This window comes from Halichoerus grypus, chromosome 1 (assembly GCF_964656455.1).
Source record: "Halichoerus grypus chromosome 1, mHalGry1.hap1.1, whole genome shotgun sequence".
In the NCBI taxonomy this organism is placed as follows: Eukaryota; Metazoa; Chordata; class Mammalia; order Carnivora; family Phocidae; genus Halichoerus; species Halichoerus grypus.
In genome coordinates, this window is record NC_135712.1 from 212,948,263 (window position 1) to 212,962,986 (window position 14,724).

General features: G+C 56.4%; 1 protein-coding gene across 3 annotated transcripts in view; it reads right to left on the reverse strand.

Annotated features, from left to right (window-relative positions):
- Nucleotides 1–1,394: 1,394 nt before the first annotated feature.
- The window catches only part of UHRF1 (ubiquitin like with PHD and ring finger domains 1), a 30,180-nt gene continuing 16,850 nt past the window's right edge, over nt 1,395–14,724 (reverse strand). For all 3 annotated transcript variants that reach the window (XM_036115951.2, XM_036115952.2, XM_036115953.2), the window contains 12 exons: nt 13,950–14,050; nt 13,651–13,837; nt 13,188–13,311; nt 12,992–13,099; nt 12,587–12,691; nt 11,683–11,789; nt 9,836–9,998; nt 9,611–9,748; nt 8,095–8,242; nt 7,853–8,007; nt 6,015–6,119; nt 1,395–2,879 (listed from right to left, as the gene is read on the reverse strand). In XM_036115951.2, coding sequence (XP_035971844.2) covers nt 2,733–2,879; nt 6,015–6,119; nt 7,853–8,007; nt 8,095–8,242; nt 9,611–9,748; nt 9,836–9,998; nt 11,683–11,789; nt 12,587–12,691; nt 12,992–13,099; nt 13,188–13,311; nt 13,651–13,837; nt 13,950–14,050 — 1,588 coding nt within the window. In that variant the 3' untranslated portion in view covers nt 1,395–2,732. The remainder of the gene's footprint in view (nt 2,880–6,014; nt 6,120–7,852; nt 8,008–8,094; nt 8,243–9,610; nt 9,749–9,835; nt 9,999–11,682; nt 11,790–12,586; nt 12,692–12,991; nt 13,100–13,187; nt 13,312–13,650; nt 13,838–13,949; nt 14,051–14,724) is intronic.

The following is a 14,724-nucleotide window of genomic DNA, read 5'->3' on the forward strand; positions in this document are numbered from 1 at the left end:
GGGAGGGAGCCAGACACGGAAGGCCACACAGTGTGTGATTCCGTGTGCGTGAAACGTCCAGAACAGGCTCATCCATGGACAGGAAGGGGGCTTGAAGGTGCGGGGCCTGGGGGTACGGGTGGGGGAGGACTGCTGATGGTGACGGGGTTTCTTTCTAGGGTAATGAGAATGTTCTATAACTAGAGGCGATGGTTACTCAACTCTGAACGTACTAAAAACCAGTTAACTGTACGCTTTAAATGGGTGAACTTTAGGGCAATGTGAAGTGCATTTCAATAAAGCTGTTATAGAACAATAAAAACCCAACCCAACCCAACCCTACCAGGAAACAAACATGCCTAATACTGTGATTTTTTTGCATAGCAATTCCAGGTCTCAGTTTTGCTAATTTTTAACAATGACATTGTTCTTAACTTTCCAAATGAGAGAAACATCCAAAAAGCCCACAATCTCAACAAGGAACCCACCCCTATGTGTTCCGTTCCCGGGGTAGGGCCCGCCTGGGGACGTTCGTGGCATTTCCTCTGCTCCTCATAGCTGGGCATCATTCCTGTTTTTATTTCACACTCACACTTGACATTTCTTTGAGACATAATTCATCTACCGTACAACTGACCCACTCAAGAAGTGTACAACTCAAAGCATTTCGGTACATCCCCGTATGTGTGCAGCCATCAGCAGACCTAGAACATTCTTGTCCACCCCACGAAGCAGCCCCCCCCGCCCTGCCCCCAGCATGCGTTCAAGGGCACGCTTGACACATTTGAAAGGACCCAGAGAGACAGAACTTCCTTGTTATCAAATCAGATCTCCCCACATCATTACTTAACCATCAATAAAAGGTGCAGGCAATAGGTCGATGTGAATAATGGCCTCTGCAGAGCGTAGCTGCTCCCTTCCCTGGAGTCGACCGTTAAACCTGCCTTCTCCTTGGCCTCTGACCTCTGCGGAGCCAGCATTTCAGGTTGTCAGGACCCTCGCCCCCTTAGTGCCCAAACATCCCCAGGCCTGCAGAGACCTCTCCGGGATCACGTGACTCCTGGTTGCTGATTCAGGCCCATCTCCTGATGGAGATCATGGCTGTCTGTTTCCTCAAATATAAATGGGGAACAGTGCCACTCACCTTGGCGAGCATTAAGTGACCCCTGGTTCCAAGCTGGAACGCTGGATTTGGCCCCTTGGCTCGGGTTTGTGGACCCTGCTAAGGTCAAAGCCTGACGCCTCCTGAGTGGCGCTTAGGGCCACGGCCCGTCACTCTGTCTTCGACCTGTCCTGTCCTCCGAGCAGGACTGATGCCACCTGCCGGGTCCGTGTCCCCAGGCTTTGGAGAAGAGGAACTGAGGTGCCCAGCTGGTGGACCACAAAACACCTCACAAACAGAAGACACAACCCGATCATCTGTAAAAGGCATTTATTCTGAGAATCTAAAATCTGGACAAAGAATACTGAACTTTTTAGAAAAAGCCTACACAGGATTTTGTTGTTTCTTCCTAATACATTAACAAACCTAATAAGGAGAAAAGAAAAACTTTTAAAACAGTATCGCTCCAGTTTGTCTGCAGTTATGGGATTTAAAATATTCCTGTTCTATTGAGGTAAAAGCTGCAAACTTTGGTAAAGTTAGAAAAAAAAAAAAAATCAACAAATCATTCCAAAAAAATACAAAACCAAAAAAAGAAAAAAACAAAAAAACAAAAAACAAAAACACAACCAAACCCTAAGTTATAGCTTTCTTGGTACATATACAATAACTACAAAAAAATTTCATTCAAAAAAGTACTTAAAAAAAAATTCCCCTCTTAAAATTCTCAGTTGGTGAGCTGACAATTCAATTGAAAGGATCCACAGAAATGAAATCACCCCCAAACACTCACCCAGTATCAGGAAGAACTGGCTAGCCCCAGTTTTAAAATCTGGCTGGCGTTTTCAACAATTCAGTGCTAAAAGAGAGCCTCGTGTTTACAACAAAAGAAAGACCCCAAGGCACTTGAACATGGCTTCGAACGTGTGCTTCCATGGTGTGCAGGTGGGCCGGCCCTTGGCCGCACGCCCAGCCACGCGCAGAGCAGTCCAGTGGCGGCGGCGGCCCCCCACGCACCCGGGCAGAGGGCTCTGCGTGCGGAGCTGTAACACGAAAGCGGACTGGGGGGCATGGCTTCGGGAGAGGTGTTTAAACCGGCCGGCCGGGACTTCTCTTCTCGCCACCTTCCCGGCGGGCGACAGCAGGGCCAGGCCCACTCGGGCCACCACCAGGCACCACCTTGCTGGCTTTTAGGCGGCAAAACGCCATCAGGGAGATGCGCTCGCTTTCAACTTCGGGGGCCCAAGCCACACACCTTGAAGAGATGGTTCCAGGCAGCCGGGCGCCTTGTTGCTCGGCGGCAGCGGGAACTTCTGGGAACTTGGCGCTGGGAACACAAGCAGCCTTCGCGCCAAGGCGTTTTTAATTCCATCTTCAGAAAAAATTTGTTTGTCTTTTGCTGATAAACTGCAGGCTTGGTATTTTTTTTTAAACCAAAATAAAAACACAGAGAAGTCCAACTTTCTTTAAGCATAATACAAACTCCTGAAAATTTATAGGTTAAAAAAAAACAAAACAAAACCAGGAAGACAAGGCTGTTTAGGGAGTGCAGGAAAAACTACATGTTTAAGTTAAACCCACTAAAAACAAAAGGGGGCAGAGACCCCTGTGACATGTTTTTTAAAAACTGCCGGCGAGAAGTGCTTGAGGATCACCGCCCGCTGCCGTAGCCGGGGAAGAGCTGGTTGAGGATGGCCTGCAGCGGCTGGTTCACCTGCATGGCATAGCTCCGGCCCAGGTCATAGCGGCAGGCCGGGCAGCTGAACACCTGGGCCCTGAAGGATCTGTCCAGGCAGTCCTGCAAGAGAGGGCTGAGTGAGAAGCACCGTCCCAGCCAGCCACCCATGTCCCCCGGGCGCGGGGCGAGCAACAACCACCGACCACGCGACCCCCCAGCAGGGGGTGAGCAACAATCACCAACTTCTCACAGGGTCCCTGACCCTCGGTCTCACTTTCTACCTCTAGGCTGGCCTCCCTGGGGCTCCTCAAAGGCTCCAAGCCCATTCTGGCCTCCAGGCCTTGGCACTTGTAGCTCGTGCCACCTAACAGGTTTGTCCTCTGGCTCTCCTGTCACTCATGCCTCGGCTCAAGTCACCTCCTCAGAGGACCCTTCCCTGGTGACCCTAGAATATCAGAAGCAGCCCTCACCCTACTTGTCTTAAAACAGCACCTTCCACCTTCTGGAATCGCCTTGTACTAACGTCCTTACGTGAAGCAGGCCAGACACTGCCTGCCACTTGGAGAGGTCTTGCTGACCCCGCCAGCACCGAGCACAGGACCCTGACACACACATGTTCAACAAATACGTGCTGAGAAGAAAGGACGAAAGGAAGGCAGGATCTCTGGCCCCAAGCCAGACTTCTGGGTTCATACACCATTCTGCATGAGAGCTGGAGAAGCAAGCCAGGTGGGAACAGAGCTAAGAGGCAGACAAGCCCTGGACAGCCAGCTTCCCACTCGCAGAAACAGGGAAGACGCCACCCGCATGTGCACACACCTGAAGGATGGCGTCAGGCAAGCGGGTGAGGGGGTAAAGGTCAACAAGGTGGAAAGCCTGCCGATGCCACCGCACATCCAGCCACTAGACACAGGCTGTGGCTTCTGCTCCCATTTGTAAAACTCCTCAATCCTTTTTCAATCATCTACAGCCTTGATTCCAGAGACCAAAGGCAGTTCTTTCTACTCAACACAACTAAGATTCAGGTCCACATTCAAAAATCAGGTTCTGGACTGCTGCATTATTCACAAAAGCCAAAAGATGGAAACACCCCAAATGTCCATCCGTGCACTGGAATGTTATTCAGCCATAAAAAGAAAGGGAAAGGGTGCCTGGGTGGTTCAGTCAGTTAAGTATCAGACTCTTGGTCTCAGCTCAGGTCTTGATCTCAGGATTTTGAGTTCAAGCCCAATATTGGGCTCCACACTGGGAATGGAGCCTACTTAAAAAAAAAGGGGGGGGCAGGGGCGCCTGGGTGGCTCAGCCGTTAAGCGTCTGCCTTTGGCTCAGGTCATGATCCCAGGGTCCTCGGATCGAGCCCCGCATCGGGCTCCCTGCTCCGCAGGAAGCCTGCTTCTGCCTCTCCCTCCGCCTGCTTGTGTTCCCTCTCTCGCTGTGTCTCTCTCTGTCAAATAAATAAATAAAATCTTTAAAAAAAAAAAAGGGGGGGGGCGAGGAGGACATCCTGACACCTGCCATGACGTGGAGGGACCCTGAGGACACCAGGCTCAGTGAGAGGAGCCAGATCCAGAAGGGCACATCCCACCGGACCCCACTCCCAGGAGGTCCCCAGAGGGTCCCGTCCAGAGAGACAGAGGAGAGGGTGGGAGCCAGGGCTGGGGCAGGGGGTGGGGAGTCCGTGCTTCATGGGGACAGAGTCTCCATGTGGGGAGATGGAAAGTTCTGGAGACGGAGGGTGGGGGTGGCTGCAGGACCGAGTGAGTGGGCTTCATGCCGCGGAGCTGTGCACTGAAAATGGTTACGATGGCAATTTTCACTTTGTAGGTATTTCACTACAATAAGTTTTTTAATAGAGTAGAAACAAAGTCAGGTGTTGGGATACGTAGGCCAAAGCCATTTTCCTAGGATGGCTCAGAGGCTGCGGTTCCTGCCGCAACCAGCGACAAACCAAACGCACAGCCCCTTCCCCAGCACCCGCACTGGCTCTGCTGAGACGCCCCGAAGCGGCCTCCCCACAACCCGCCGCAGCTCTAAGGCCTGACCCGCCGGCCCCGCCGTCTGTCCCGTCTCTGCCTGTGTGCTGGCCCAGGAGCTGGCCGGGAGGGTGTCGCCCCCGCCCACCCGGCCCCGCACCAAGGCAACGGGGGCTCAGAGGGCCTGGGTGGCTTTCCAAGGCCACACGACCGGGAGAGGCTGAGCCTCTGCTTGGGGCGCGCAGGGCTTCTCTCCCGGGCCACACTGCCAAGGGGACTTAGCGGACCGCATGGCAGGGCAGCAGGGCCCGAGGACAGGAAAGGGAAGGGCCTGACCTGCCACACTGCTTGATGGTCTTGGAGGCCCTCCCCTGGTGGGACAGCTAACACAGGAGCCTGAACCGAGATGACCCCAAGGCAAGAAAGGGGGCCAGTAGCTCAGAGAGCAAGGGTGGCCGGGAGGCAGGGACAGTCCCTTCCACCACAACTGCTTGCCTTCACTGCCCATAAGTTCCTACTGAGCGACTCTAACTAGAAGACACTGCAAAACAGCTATTCCTGCTCACCAGCGCGCCCAACTGCGCAATTCTGCCTCCAGGGGACGTGGGTGGTGTCGGGAACCTCTGCGGCTATCACGACTGGGGGTGATCCTGGCAGGGAGGGGTCACTGCCCACAGAGACTGACCCACCCCAGCGTCAGCACGGCTGCAGAGGAGACCTTGGCCACCCCATGTCGCCCCCCCACCCCCAGTCTCTCTTCCAGTCCAGCCCTCCTGATGGACCACCTTGCAGGCCCACCTCCCAGCCCTCATCCCCTACAGGCCCCAGCTGCTCCGCCCTGCCCGCCTGTCCAGGCTTCTGCAAACGCCATTCTGCCCACCTGAGATGTCACCTCCGCTAGGAAACCCTCCCTCTTGCTCCTCTAGGAGCCAAGCACCTCACACCTCTCCGTCCCAGTCCACAGCATGCTCAATCAACATTTATTATAATCAAACCTCAGGCTGAGACTGCCACCCATCCTCTCCTGCCCTGGACCCCCAGCCACCTAAGAGGCTGGGAGAGAACGTTCCAGGGGAGGGAGAACCAGAGAATACTCCTAAGGCAGGTAGGCTATGGCCTGCTAGAGGGACAGGCGGAGGGCCAGTGTGCCTTAAGGTCACAGAGAGGTGGGCAGGGTGGCCCAGGTGCTGCATTTTACTCTGCAGCCTGGCGGGGGCACGGGAGGGGGAGGACAGTGTCCTCTGAGCACCCCCCGCCCCCGGCCCACGGCCGCCCCTCTCACCTTGCACACGTTATGCTGGCACACAGTTGTGATGGGGCGAAACACCAGCTCCTGGCAGCAGATGCACTGGAACGCCTCCTCCACCTTACTCAGGAACTTCTGGAACTGGAGGAGAGCGCGTGAGAGTGGACCGGACCTCCTCCGACAGGGTCAGAACCGGCGCCCCCACCTGGGGGCCGGAGGCAGCTCTTGCCCCACGTGAGGACAAGAAAACAGAAGCCCAGAGAGGCGGGCCATGCCCAGAGTCAGGCCGAGGGGCACCCGCGGCCCAGAGCACAGCGGGCTCAGAGTCAAGAGTGGGCTTATCAGCGGCTCTCCCCTCAGTACACCGGTGCCAAGCGCCGGCTGCGTGAGGCCTGGGCGTGGGGGCCCATCGGCGGGTAACACAGAAGAAACCCGGCCCACTTGGAGGGTGGAGGCCAGCGGGGGAGACCGAAGAGGAGACAGGTGGGGACAGAAACGTCACGGCAGTGCTGGGGGGAGGACAGCAGGGAGCCGGGGGGGGATGGGGGGTCCCTGGAATGCCAGCGGTCAGGCAGCGCTCTGTGGAGGAGGTGACCTGGAGGACACGCGGCCGGCTAGGTCATGGCCCCCAAGATGCCACCTCTGAATCCTGGGACTTGTGCATGTCACCTCACATGGCTCAAGGGACTTCACATGGCTCAAGGGACTTCACACAGATGGGATTAAGGGCCCTGAGATGGGACAATATCCTCAGTTACCCAGGAAGCCCACCATGTGAGAGGGACAGAGGGAGGTCTGACCCTCAGAGAAGCCCGTGTGACCACGGAGGCACAGTCTCCAACGGTGTGCCGGGGCCAGTGACGCAGCACCTCCAGAAACTGGGGAGCCTAGGAGCCTCTGGAAGGAACCGGCCCTGCCCACACCTGCGCTGAGCCCCGAAAGACTCATTTTTGGCCTCTGCCCTCCAGAACTTTGAGAGAAGAAATCGGTGTTGTTCAGAGCCACCAGGTCTGTGGGCATTCGCCACAGGGGCCGCAGGGGACCCCTGCAGGAGCACTGTGCGGGAAGGTACTCAAGGCCGAGGGGACCGTGAGGGCCAAGGCCCCAAGACAAGGTAACCAGGACCGAGAGCCCAGGAGAGAGCGTCAGAGTAACAGGCAGACTCCAAGGGGACTGTCCAAAGGGAGGCACAGACAGCCCGTTCCCACGAGGTATGGGCTATGGCCAGAGGACACCGAGCAGGCGGCGACCCATCTAGGTCACTCATCCTGCTCAGGGCAGGAGGATCGAAAAAAGACAGGCCTGGTTTAGCCGTTCCGCAGAAAGCTGAGCACAGACGGACCTTATGAGCCAGCAGTCCCGTGCCTGGGAGAAGGTCACAGCAGAGGTGCAAGCCAGCCAGCGTCCCCCCACAGTTGCACGGACAAACATGATGCGGTCTACCCACGCGCTGGAATATCACTCGGCCTTAGAAAGGAAGGGACCCTAACACCTGCCACGACGTGGAGGGACCCCGAGGACACCATGCTCAGTGAGAGAAGCCAGACCCAGAGGGACACATCCTGCAGGACCCCACTCCCAGGAGGTCCCTAGAGGAGTCCCGTCCACAGAGACAGAGAGGAGACGGTGGGAGCCAGGGCTGGGGCAGAGGGTGGGGAGTCCGTGCTTCATGGGGACAGAGTCTCCGTGTGGGGAGATGGAATGTTCTGGAGACGGAGGGTGGGGTGGTTGCAGAACAGGGTGAGTGTGCTTCATGCCGCTGAGCTGTGCACTTAGACGGTTATGATAGGGAATTATTTCTACATCACCACATAAACAAAGATGAGGGGAGAGGCCACCCAGGCCGGGTAGGGGTGGGGGCGGCAGGCACTCACCGGCCCGTCTTTGAGCGACTTCAGGATCTCGCTCCACAGCTTAGTGTTGCTCTGATCCTCCTTGATGAGGCTGCTCTGCTGGGCCGTGAGGCTGTAGGGCTCTACCTTGCTCTTCTTAGGTGTCCCTCCCGGGGACCCAACACCGGCCTTGCCACCTGCAGGGACAGAGCAGAGGGGGTGAGGGCAGGCGGCCGGACATGCTCACGGGGAGGCCCAGGGAGGCTGCCCGCAGAGACACCCACCCGCGGACTTGCTCTTGCGCTTGCCCTTCCTGGGGGACGTGAAGGCCCCCTCGTCTTCCATCTCCTCCTCCTGCTCCTCGGCCTCTCTCTTGCTGTTCTCCTTCTCCTTCTCCTTCCTGGCCCGGGCCTCCAGGTAGCCTTCTGGGTACTGCAAGAGGGTGGAGTCGGCCGTGAGGAGCAACGGGGGGTCCGGGCGCCCTTCCTGCCCCCGCCCTCTACCCTCACCTCGTTGACAGTCCCTCCCCAGTTCCCACTGTCGCCTCAGTGGGAGGACTCCTTCTCCTGACTCAGCCTCCAGGGGACCTCTGGCAAATAAACCTCTACCCGGCAAACATACCAGAAATAAAAGGGCAAAGGGTGCCATCTGCGCCCGACAAGGGAACAAGGGAATGCACAGAAAATGCTCACCATCAGCTCTAGCAATAAGAGAGTCTAATCATTATCCTTATTCGTTCGTTCAGAGGCAGGCAAGCTTTCCCATGAGGGGCCAAGCCTCAGAGCTCTGCTGTAGCCCAAAAGTGGACAGGGCCCAGAAGGGAATGGATGGGCAAGGCTGGGCCTCCAGAGAACTTCCTTTACAAAGACGTGGCCCCGAGGCCTTGGCTCGCCAACCCAATTTTGAGGAGTCTGCAGGCATTATTTGATGATAACCCCATCTCTGAGGCACCTCCTATTATGTGGGATTTTCCAGTGTGTCATCTAGAAACCACCAAGTGTCTTCAGGAACACGAAGTCACAAATACTCCCACCAGATGCTGGTGGATCCTGTCCCATGACTATTTTTCTCCCCGGTTCCTCAAGCTTCTGAAATTCTCCATGGTGCAAACATCATGTTCAAAAGACAACTTCATGACCCCCTGGGGGAGGCGCTATCTGATTCTCAGTAGCAATTAAGATTCCTTAAATAGTCCCACACTGAGTTATCAGCTGTAAAGAGACTTGCCATAATGAACAGAAACACCATAATTATGGTGCATAAAAGGCGCGCCGCGCACCGGGTGAACTCTGGGACATACAGCTGCCGCGAGGAGGTGAGCGAGGGCTCTGAGGGAGCATTCCTCCCCACATCCCACCGGTTCTGTGGGTTTGCCTGCGCGTGCTTGGAGGAGGCGTGGAGCCTCGCAAAACGGAAGATCCCGGATTCCACGCTGCTTTCGCACAAACTCCTCCCTGAACACAGCTCTAACAAGGAAGTCTGGCTCTCCGCCCTCCAGCTCTGAGTGCAAAGACAACCACCAGCAGCCCACGGCCGAGATCCACTGGCTAAAGAATCCGAATGGTACAGCCAGCAAGGGGCGACCAGCTCGGTGCCCGGAAATCATTTAAGATCACGGAAACCCCGGAGGGCTTCTGGCCAAGAAAGCAGGCTCCCACGACCCCCAGTGACCGGCCAGGAAGACGAGGCTCAAAGCAGGCCAGCTCCTGGCCCGGGCTGTGCAGCACGAGGCGCCGGACGGGCCCGAGGGGTGCGAGCTGGGATCCCAGGCCGGAAGCGACAGGCCCGGCCGGGACACACCTGCATGGTCAGCCCCAGCTTCTTGATCCGGTCCTTCCCTTCCTTCGTCCAGGGGCCAGGTTCAGTGTCGTCCCTCCGCAGGAGGTAGCGCCACACCAGGAAGCCGGACTTCCCCTTCTCTGGCCAGTACCTCACGACCTGTGGGGAAGCGCGGTGGAGGTGGGCGCCGTGCGGGGCCGGAGGGCGCCCAGCGAGGGCCTGGCGGGGGCAGGGCCCGCCACTCACCTTGTAGATGCCATCGTACCGGTTGCCCTCGGCGGGCGCGTACTTGCTGTGCTTGCGACCCTTCACGTTCCGCACCACCCGCACCGGCTTCCCGGACCGCCAGTCCTTGGCCTCGGCCCCCTTGCGGTCGTTGATGGGGGCGCTGCAGTTCAGAGCCAGCGCCCTGTGGGCAGAGCCGGGGCCCCACAAGGTGTAGGCTGGATCGCCTCCCCCGCCCCCTAGAGGAGAGGGTCCCACTCTCACCCCCAGAACCTGTGACCGTAACCTTTGGAAAGTGGGTGACCGCAGATGGGAGTCAAGTTCAGAGGAGATCGGGGGGGGCTAGCGCGGTGTCCCTATAAGGGCAGTGGAGGCGCAGGCACACGGGGACAAGGCCCCGTGAAGGAGCAGAGGCTGGAGGGACGCGTCCACAAGCCACAGGACACCAGAGACCAGCAGCGGCCACCAGAAGCTGGAAGCGGCAGGGAGGATCCCCCTCCAGAGGTTTCAGAGGGAGCACGGCCCCACCCAGCCCTCGAGGTCAGAGTCTGGGCTCCGGAATTATGCGAGAATAAGTTCCACACCCCAGCTGGAGGTGTGCGAACCTGGGCAGGGCCATCCCACTGAGGGCCACAGAGGCCCGGGACAAGCAGACCGGGGCTCAGGCTCAGCACCTCCTTCAGGACGACTACGGAGGTGTGTGCCCCCCTGGTACCCCTAATGTGAGCTCGGGGCAGTCCTCACGTCGGCCAGTGCTTCCCAACCGAGGGCTTTTAACAGCTATCGAAATTAAAATATTCCACTAGACAAGTACCTGTACACTAACATGAGCTCCCCGCCCCTTTCTATTTCGCGTTCAGTTCTTCTTGCCATTTTAGATAATGATAGAATACCACCACGTATAGAATTTCCATGCCCCCGTATCTCCTGAACACATTCTGAAGTCGATTCACAGGATCACGGGTAAGAACGTTTTGAAGGCTCTTCACACATAGAGGTAAAGAGCTTTCCAGAAAGACGGCACCCATCTGTATTTCTACCAACAGTGGGACACTAGCCTGCGTCTTGGCATTTCTCAACATTTTGGAATTTGTGGCCAATTTTATAGGGGAAATAAACAGTATCTCAACATTGCTTCAATTTGTATTTCTTTGATGACCAGAGTTTAACTCAAGTTTTCCTGGTCACTGGAGATCGGCATTGTTCTTGTGAATGATCTGTATGTCCTCTATGTCCTTTGCTTTTCTCGATTAGTTTTTATTGATTTGCAAAGCTCTTTATATAGAAGAACATAACCATCATAGATCATGTTTGTAGCAGACTCATCCCCCAAATAGTCATCTGCCTGTTCATTTTACATATGGGTTCTATTGACATAACTTATAATATTTAGGTTATCAAATCTCTATCTTTTCCCTTTGGCTTTATGATACTTTTTGTGCTTACAAAGTCCTTCCCCATCCTGCGGTTTGGGGTCAGCAATCTGGCCCACTGCTTGGTTTGTAAACAAAGTTTTATTGGAACACAGCCATGCTCATTCATTCATGTGGGCTCTGAGGCCGCTTTTGTGCTAGGCTAGCAGAGCTGAGTGGTTACAAAAAAGGCCAGATGGCCCATAAAGCCAAAAATATTATCTGGCCTTTCAGGGGAAAAGTTTTCTTTAACACATCTGAACGACTCACCAGTCTTTAGCAAACAGAAGGGAAGAAACAGATGTTCGTCATCTCTACATCCCATCACACTCTTAACGGGAATCTAACTTCCTGGATGTACACCCCAAAAAAGAACCAATCCCCTCCCCGCGTAGCTGCCAGAGGACGAGGCAGAAGCCTGCTGGTGAAGAAAGAAGAAAACCTGCTTCTGCAAACCTGTTGGTGTTGGTGAGCTTCTGGTCACAAGACTGTTCCGCAGTCCGCTTGTTGCCAGAAAGATCTCGACCACCACTGCCCGTGTACGTGAAAGAGTTCCCGTGGTCCTGAAACAGACAAGCAGGGCAGGCTGAGCCCTCCACACACAGGAGAGGAGAGACTCAGGCGAAAACAATCCCGCACACACCTGCCAGGAGGTCAACTGTCAAAGACACAGAACGAGGAGAACCCGGGCTGCCACGTGCTAGCAGAAGGAGCGCAAGCTGGCGCAGCCCACTACGGCCAACAGCACGGAGGCTCCTCAAAACTTTAAAAACAAACTACCATTCGACCCAGCAGCCCCACTTCTGGGTCTATATCCAAAAGAAGTGAAAACAGGGTCTTGAAGAGACGTTTGCACACCCATGTTCACACTAGCATTATTCACAACAGCTAAACGTAGAAACAACCCCACTGTCCATGGGTGAACAATACACACAATGCGGTCCATCCACGCACTGGAATACGATCCAGCCTTAGAACAGAAGGACATCCTGACACCTGCCACAACGTGGAGGGACCCCGAGGACACTGTGCTCAGTGAGAGGAGCCAGACCCAGAAGGACACATCCCGCAGGACCCCAGTCCCAGGAGGTCCCCAGAGGAGTCCCGTTCACAGAGACAGAGAGGAGAGGGTGGGAGCCGGGGCAGGGGCAGGGGGTGGGGAGTCCGTGCTTCAAGGGGACAGAGTCCCCGTGTGGGGAGATGGGAAGTTCTGGAGACGGAGGGTGGGGGTGGTCGTACAACAGTGAGTGCGCTCAACTGAGCTATGCACTTAGAATTAGTTAAGTGCAAGTTTTATGCGTATAAAATTATTTTATACACAATTTTTAAAAAATCTAGAACCGCCCCCCCACACACTCACCACATCATCCTCATATCCCCCAGCCAGGACCAGGGAGTAAGCCCCATCGTTGCTCCGGCCGTGGATGCCCGCCACGTGGGGTCGATGGACCCCCGACTCGCTGACCTACGAAAACCACCAGGAAATAAACGGCACCTTTGGGACTGGCTGCCACAGAGCAGCTCAAACCCACCCTCCTTGCTCCCACTTTCAAAGCCAGCGGCCTGACTTTTCTTCCGAATGCATCACACCTGTTACAAGAGCCTCGCCCCCAGACACCCCAAGTCTGAGCCACACCTCGGAAGGAGCTGGCCTGAAGTCCAGCCTTGCCACCTGCCCCCAGGGTGGTCCTCGCCCAGGCGCAGGGGCCTCTGGGAGGCCAGCACCCATCGGCCCAGCCCCAGAGCCCAGGAAGTCTGGGGGTACCTGGACTCTGAACCTCCACATGGTGCCCACAGGAATCCCCGGGATGGGTCCGTAGTGGTTGGACGGGACGATGGTGCACTCCTTGGTACGCCCCACGCACGCCATGCCCTGTCCGTCCAGAAACAGAGCGGAGAGCAGGGTGAGCGCATGCAGGGCAGGCAGGGCAGCAGGGGCGCGGGGCGTGGGGCCGCCTCACCTTGCCCCAGTCCCGCTGTGAGGAGGACGTGGCTGACGCCATCTTCGCCTTCTTCTTACTCTCCTTCAGCTTCTCCCCTGCCAGCACCACCTCACTGGCGTCATTCCGACACTCGGGGCAATACCTGGGACAGCAGGGACGTCACCTCTTGCCCACGCCCGCCCCCTCCCCGGGCTCCCTGCCGTCCGGCGCGGTCCGGGGAAGGGGGAGCATTTCAGTTTAAATTCACTAATGTTAAGCAGGAAGTCCAGCCCCTCGGTTGCACGGGCCACGTCTGACATGCTCGGTAGCCACGTGTGCCCTGGTGGGCAACGCTGAGCGAGAACGTTCTACGACGCCAGACGTTCGTCCCTCTCCCACGGGAATTTCACGGCGCCTCCCAGCAATGAGGGTAAATCCAGCTGGGATACGGGACACCCCCGGGGAAACTCGATGGGCAGCGAGGAGGAGCCCGTCCACTCACCACTCATCCTCCTTGGGGACGCTGCTGAGGGGCGGGCACAGGCAGTAGATGTGGAAGGCCATGTCACACTCGTCACACATGAGCTGCTTGTCGGGGTCCTGCTTGCCCCCGCACAGGTGACAGGCGCACACCCGGCAGGTCTTGCTCTCATCGTCCTTGCAATGCTTGCATGAAGGCCCGCTCTTCCCTGGACACGGGAGGTGGGGCTCAGCTGCGGCGGGGCCAGCCGAGCAGAGCGGGGACAGGAGCCCCCACCCCACAACCGACGTGGGAGTCAGAAGGGCAGAATCAGAACTCACTTCTCATCGGGTTTTCGACGACGGGGCTCCCCTCGCCCGGGCGCTCAATCTTGAACACCTCGTCCACGAAGATGATGCGACAGTCATTGAGAGAACCACCCCTGTGAGGCAGAAGCCATTAGAACATTCCAGCTGGCCAACCTGCCAAGGCGCCTCAGCGGGGACACGGTCACCTAACACGTTTCTCAGAGCACAGGAACACCTCTGGTTCTATCTAGTTCTATCAGGGCCTCACGCATGCACTGAGCTTCTCTCCTTCCAGTTCAAGTCCTACTAAGACAAAGACTACATATAAACCACAGTTTCAGTACATGATGCTTTTGAGAGAATCATCTCTAACCTTTCAGCAGGCAACACTGATTAAACAAGGCCCAACACACGAAACCTAAAAGTGAAGTCTGATCAGTCTCCCTCTCTCAAAATGCAAAACTCCTCCAGGGTCAAGTGACACCCACCCCCCCACACAAAGGGATCAATCCCGTATCTCCATCAACAGCATCCAATGGCAAGCCAATGGGAGTCCCAGACACGTGCCACCTGTGTAATTCTGCATTTTCCAACCACCATGCTGATGAAGTAAAAACGGATGGAATCTGGGGCACCTGGGTGGCTCAGATGGTTAAACATCTGCCTTCGGCTCAGGTCATGATCTCAGGGTCCTGGGATCGAGCCCCACGTCGGGCTCTGTGCTCAGCAGGGAGCCTGCTTCTCCCTCTCCCTCTGCCTGCCGCTCTGCCTACTTGTGCTCTCTCTCTCTGTCAAATAAATAAAATCT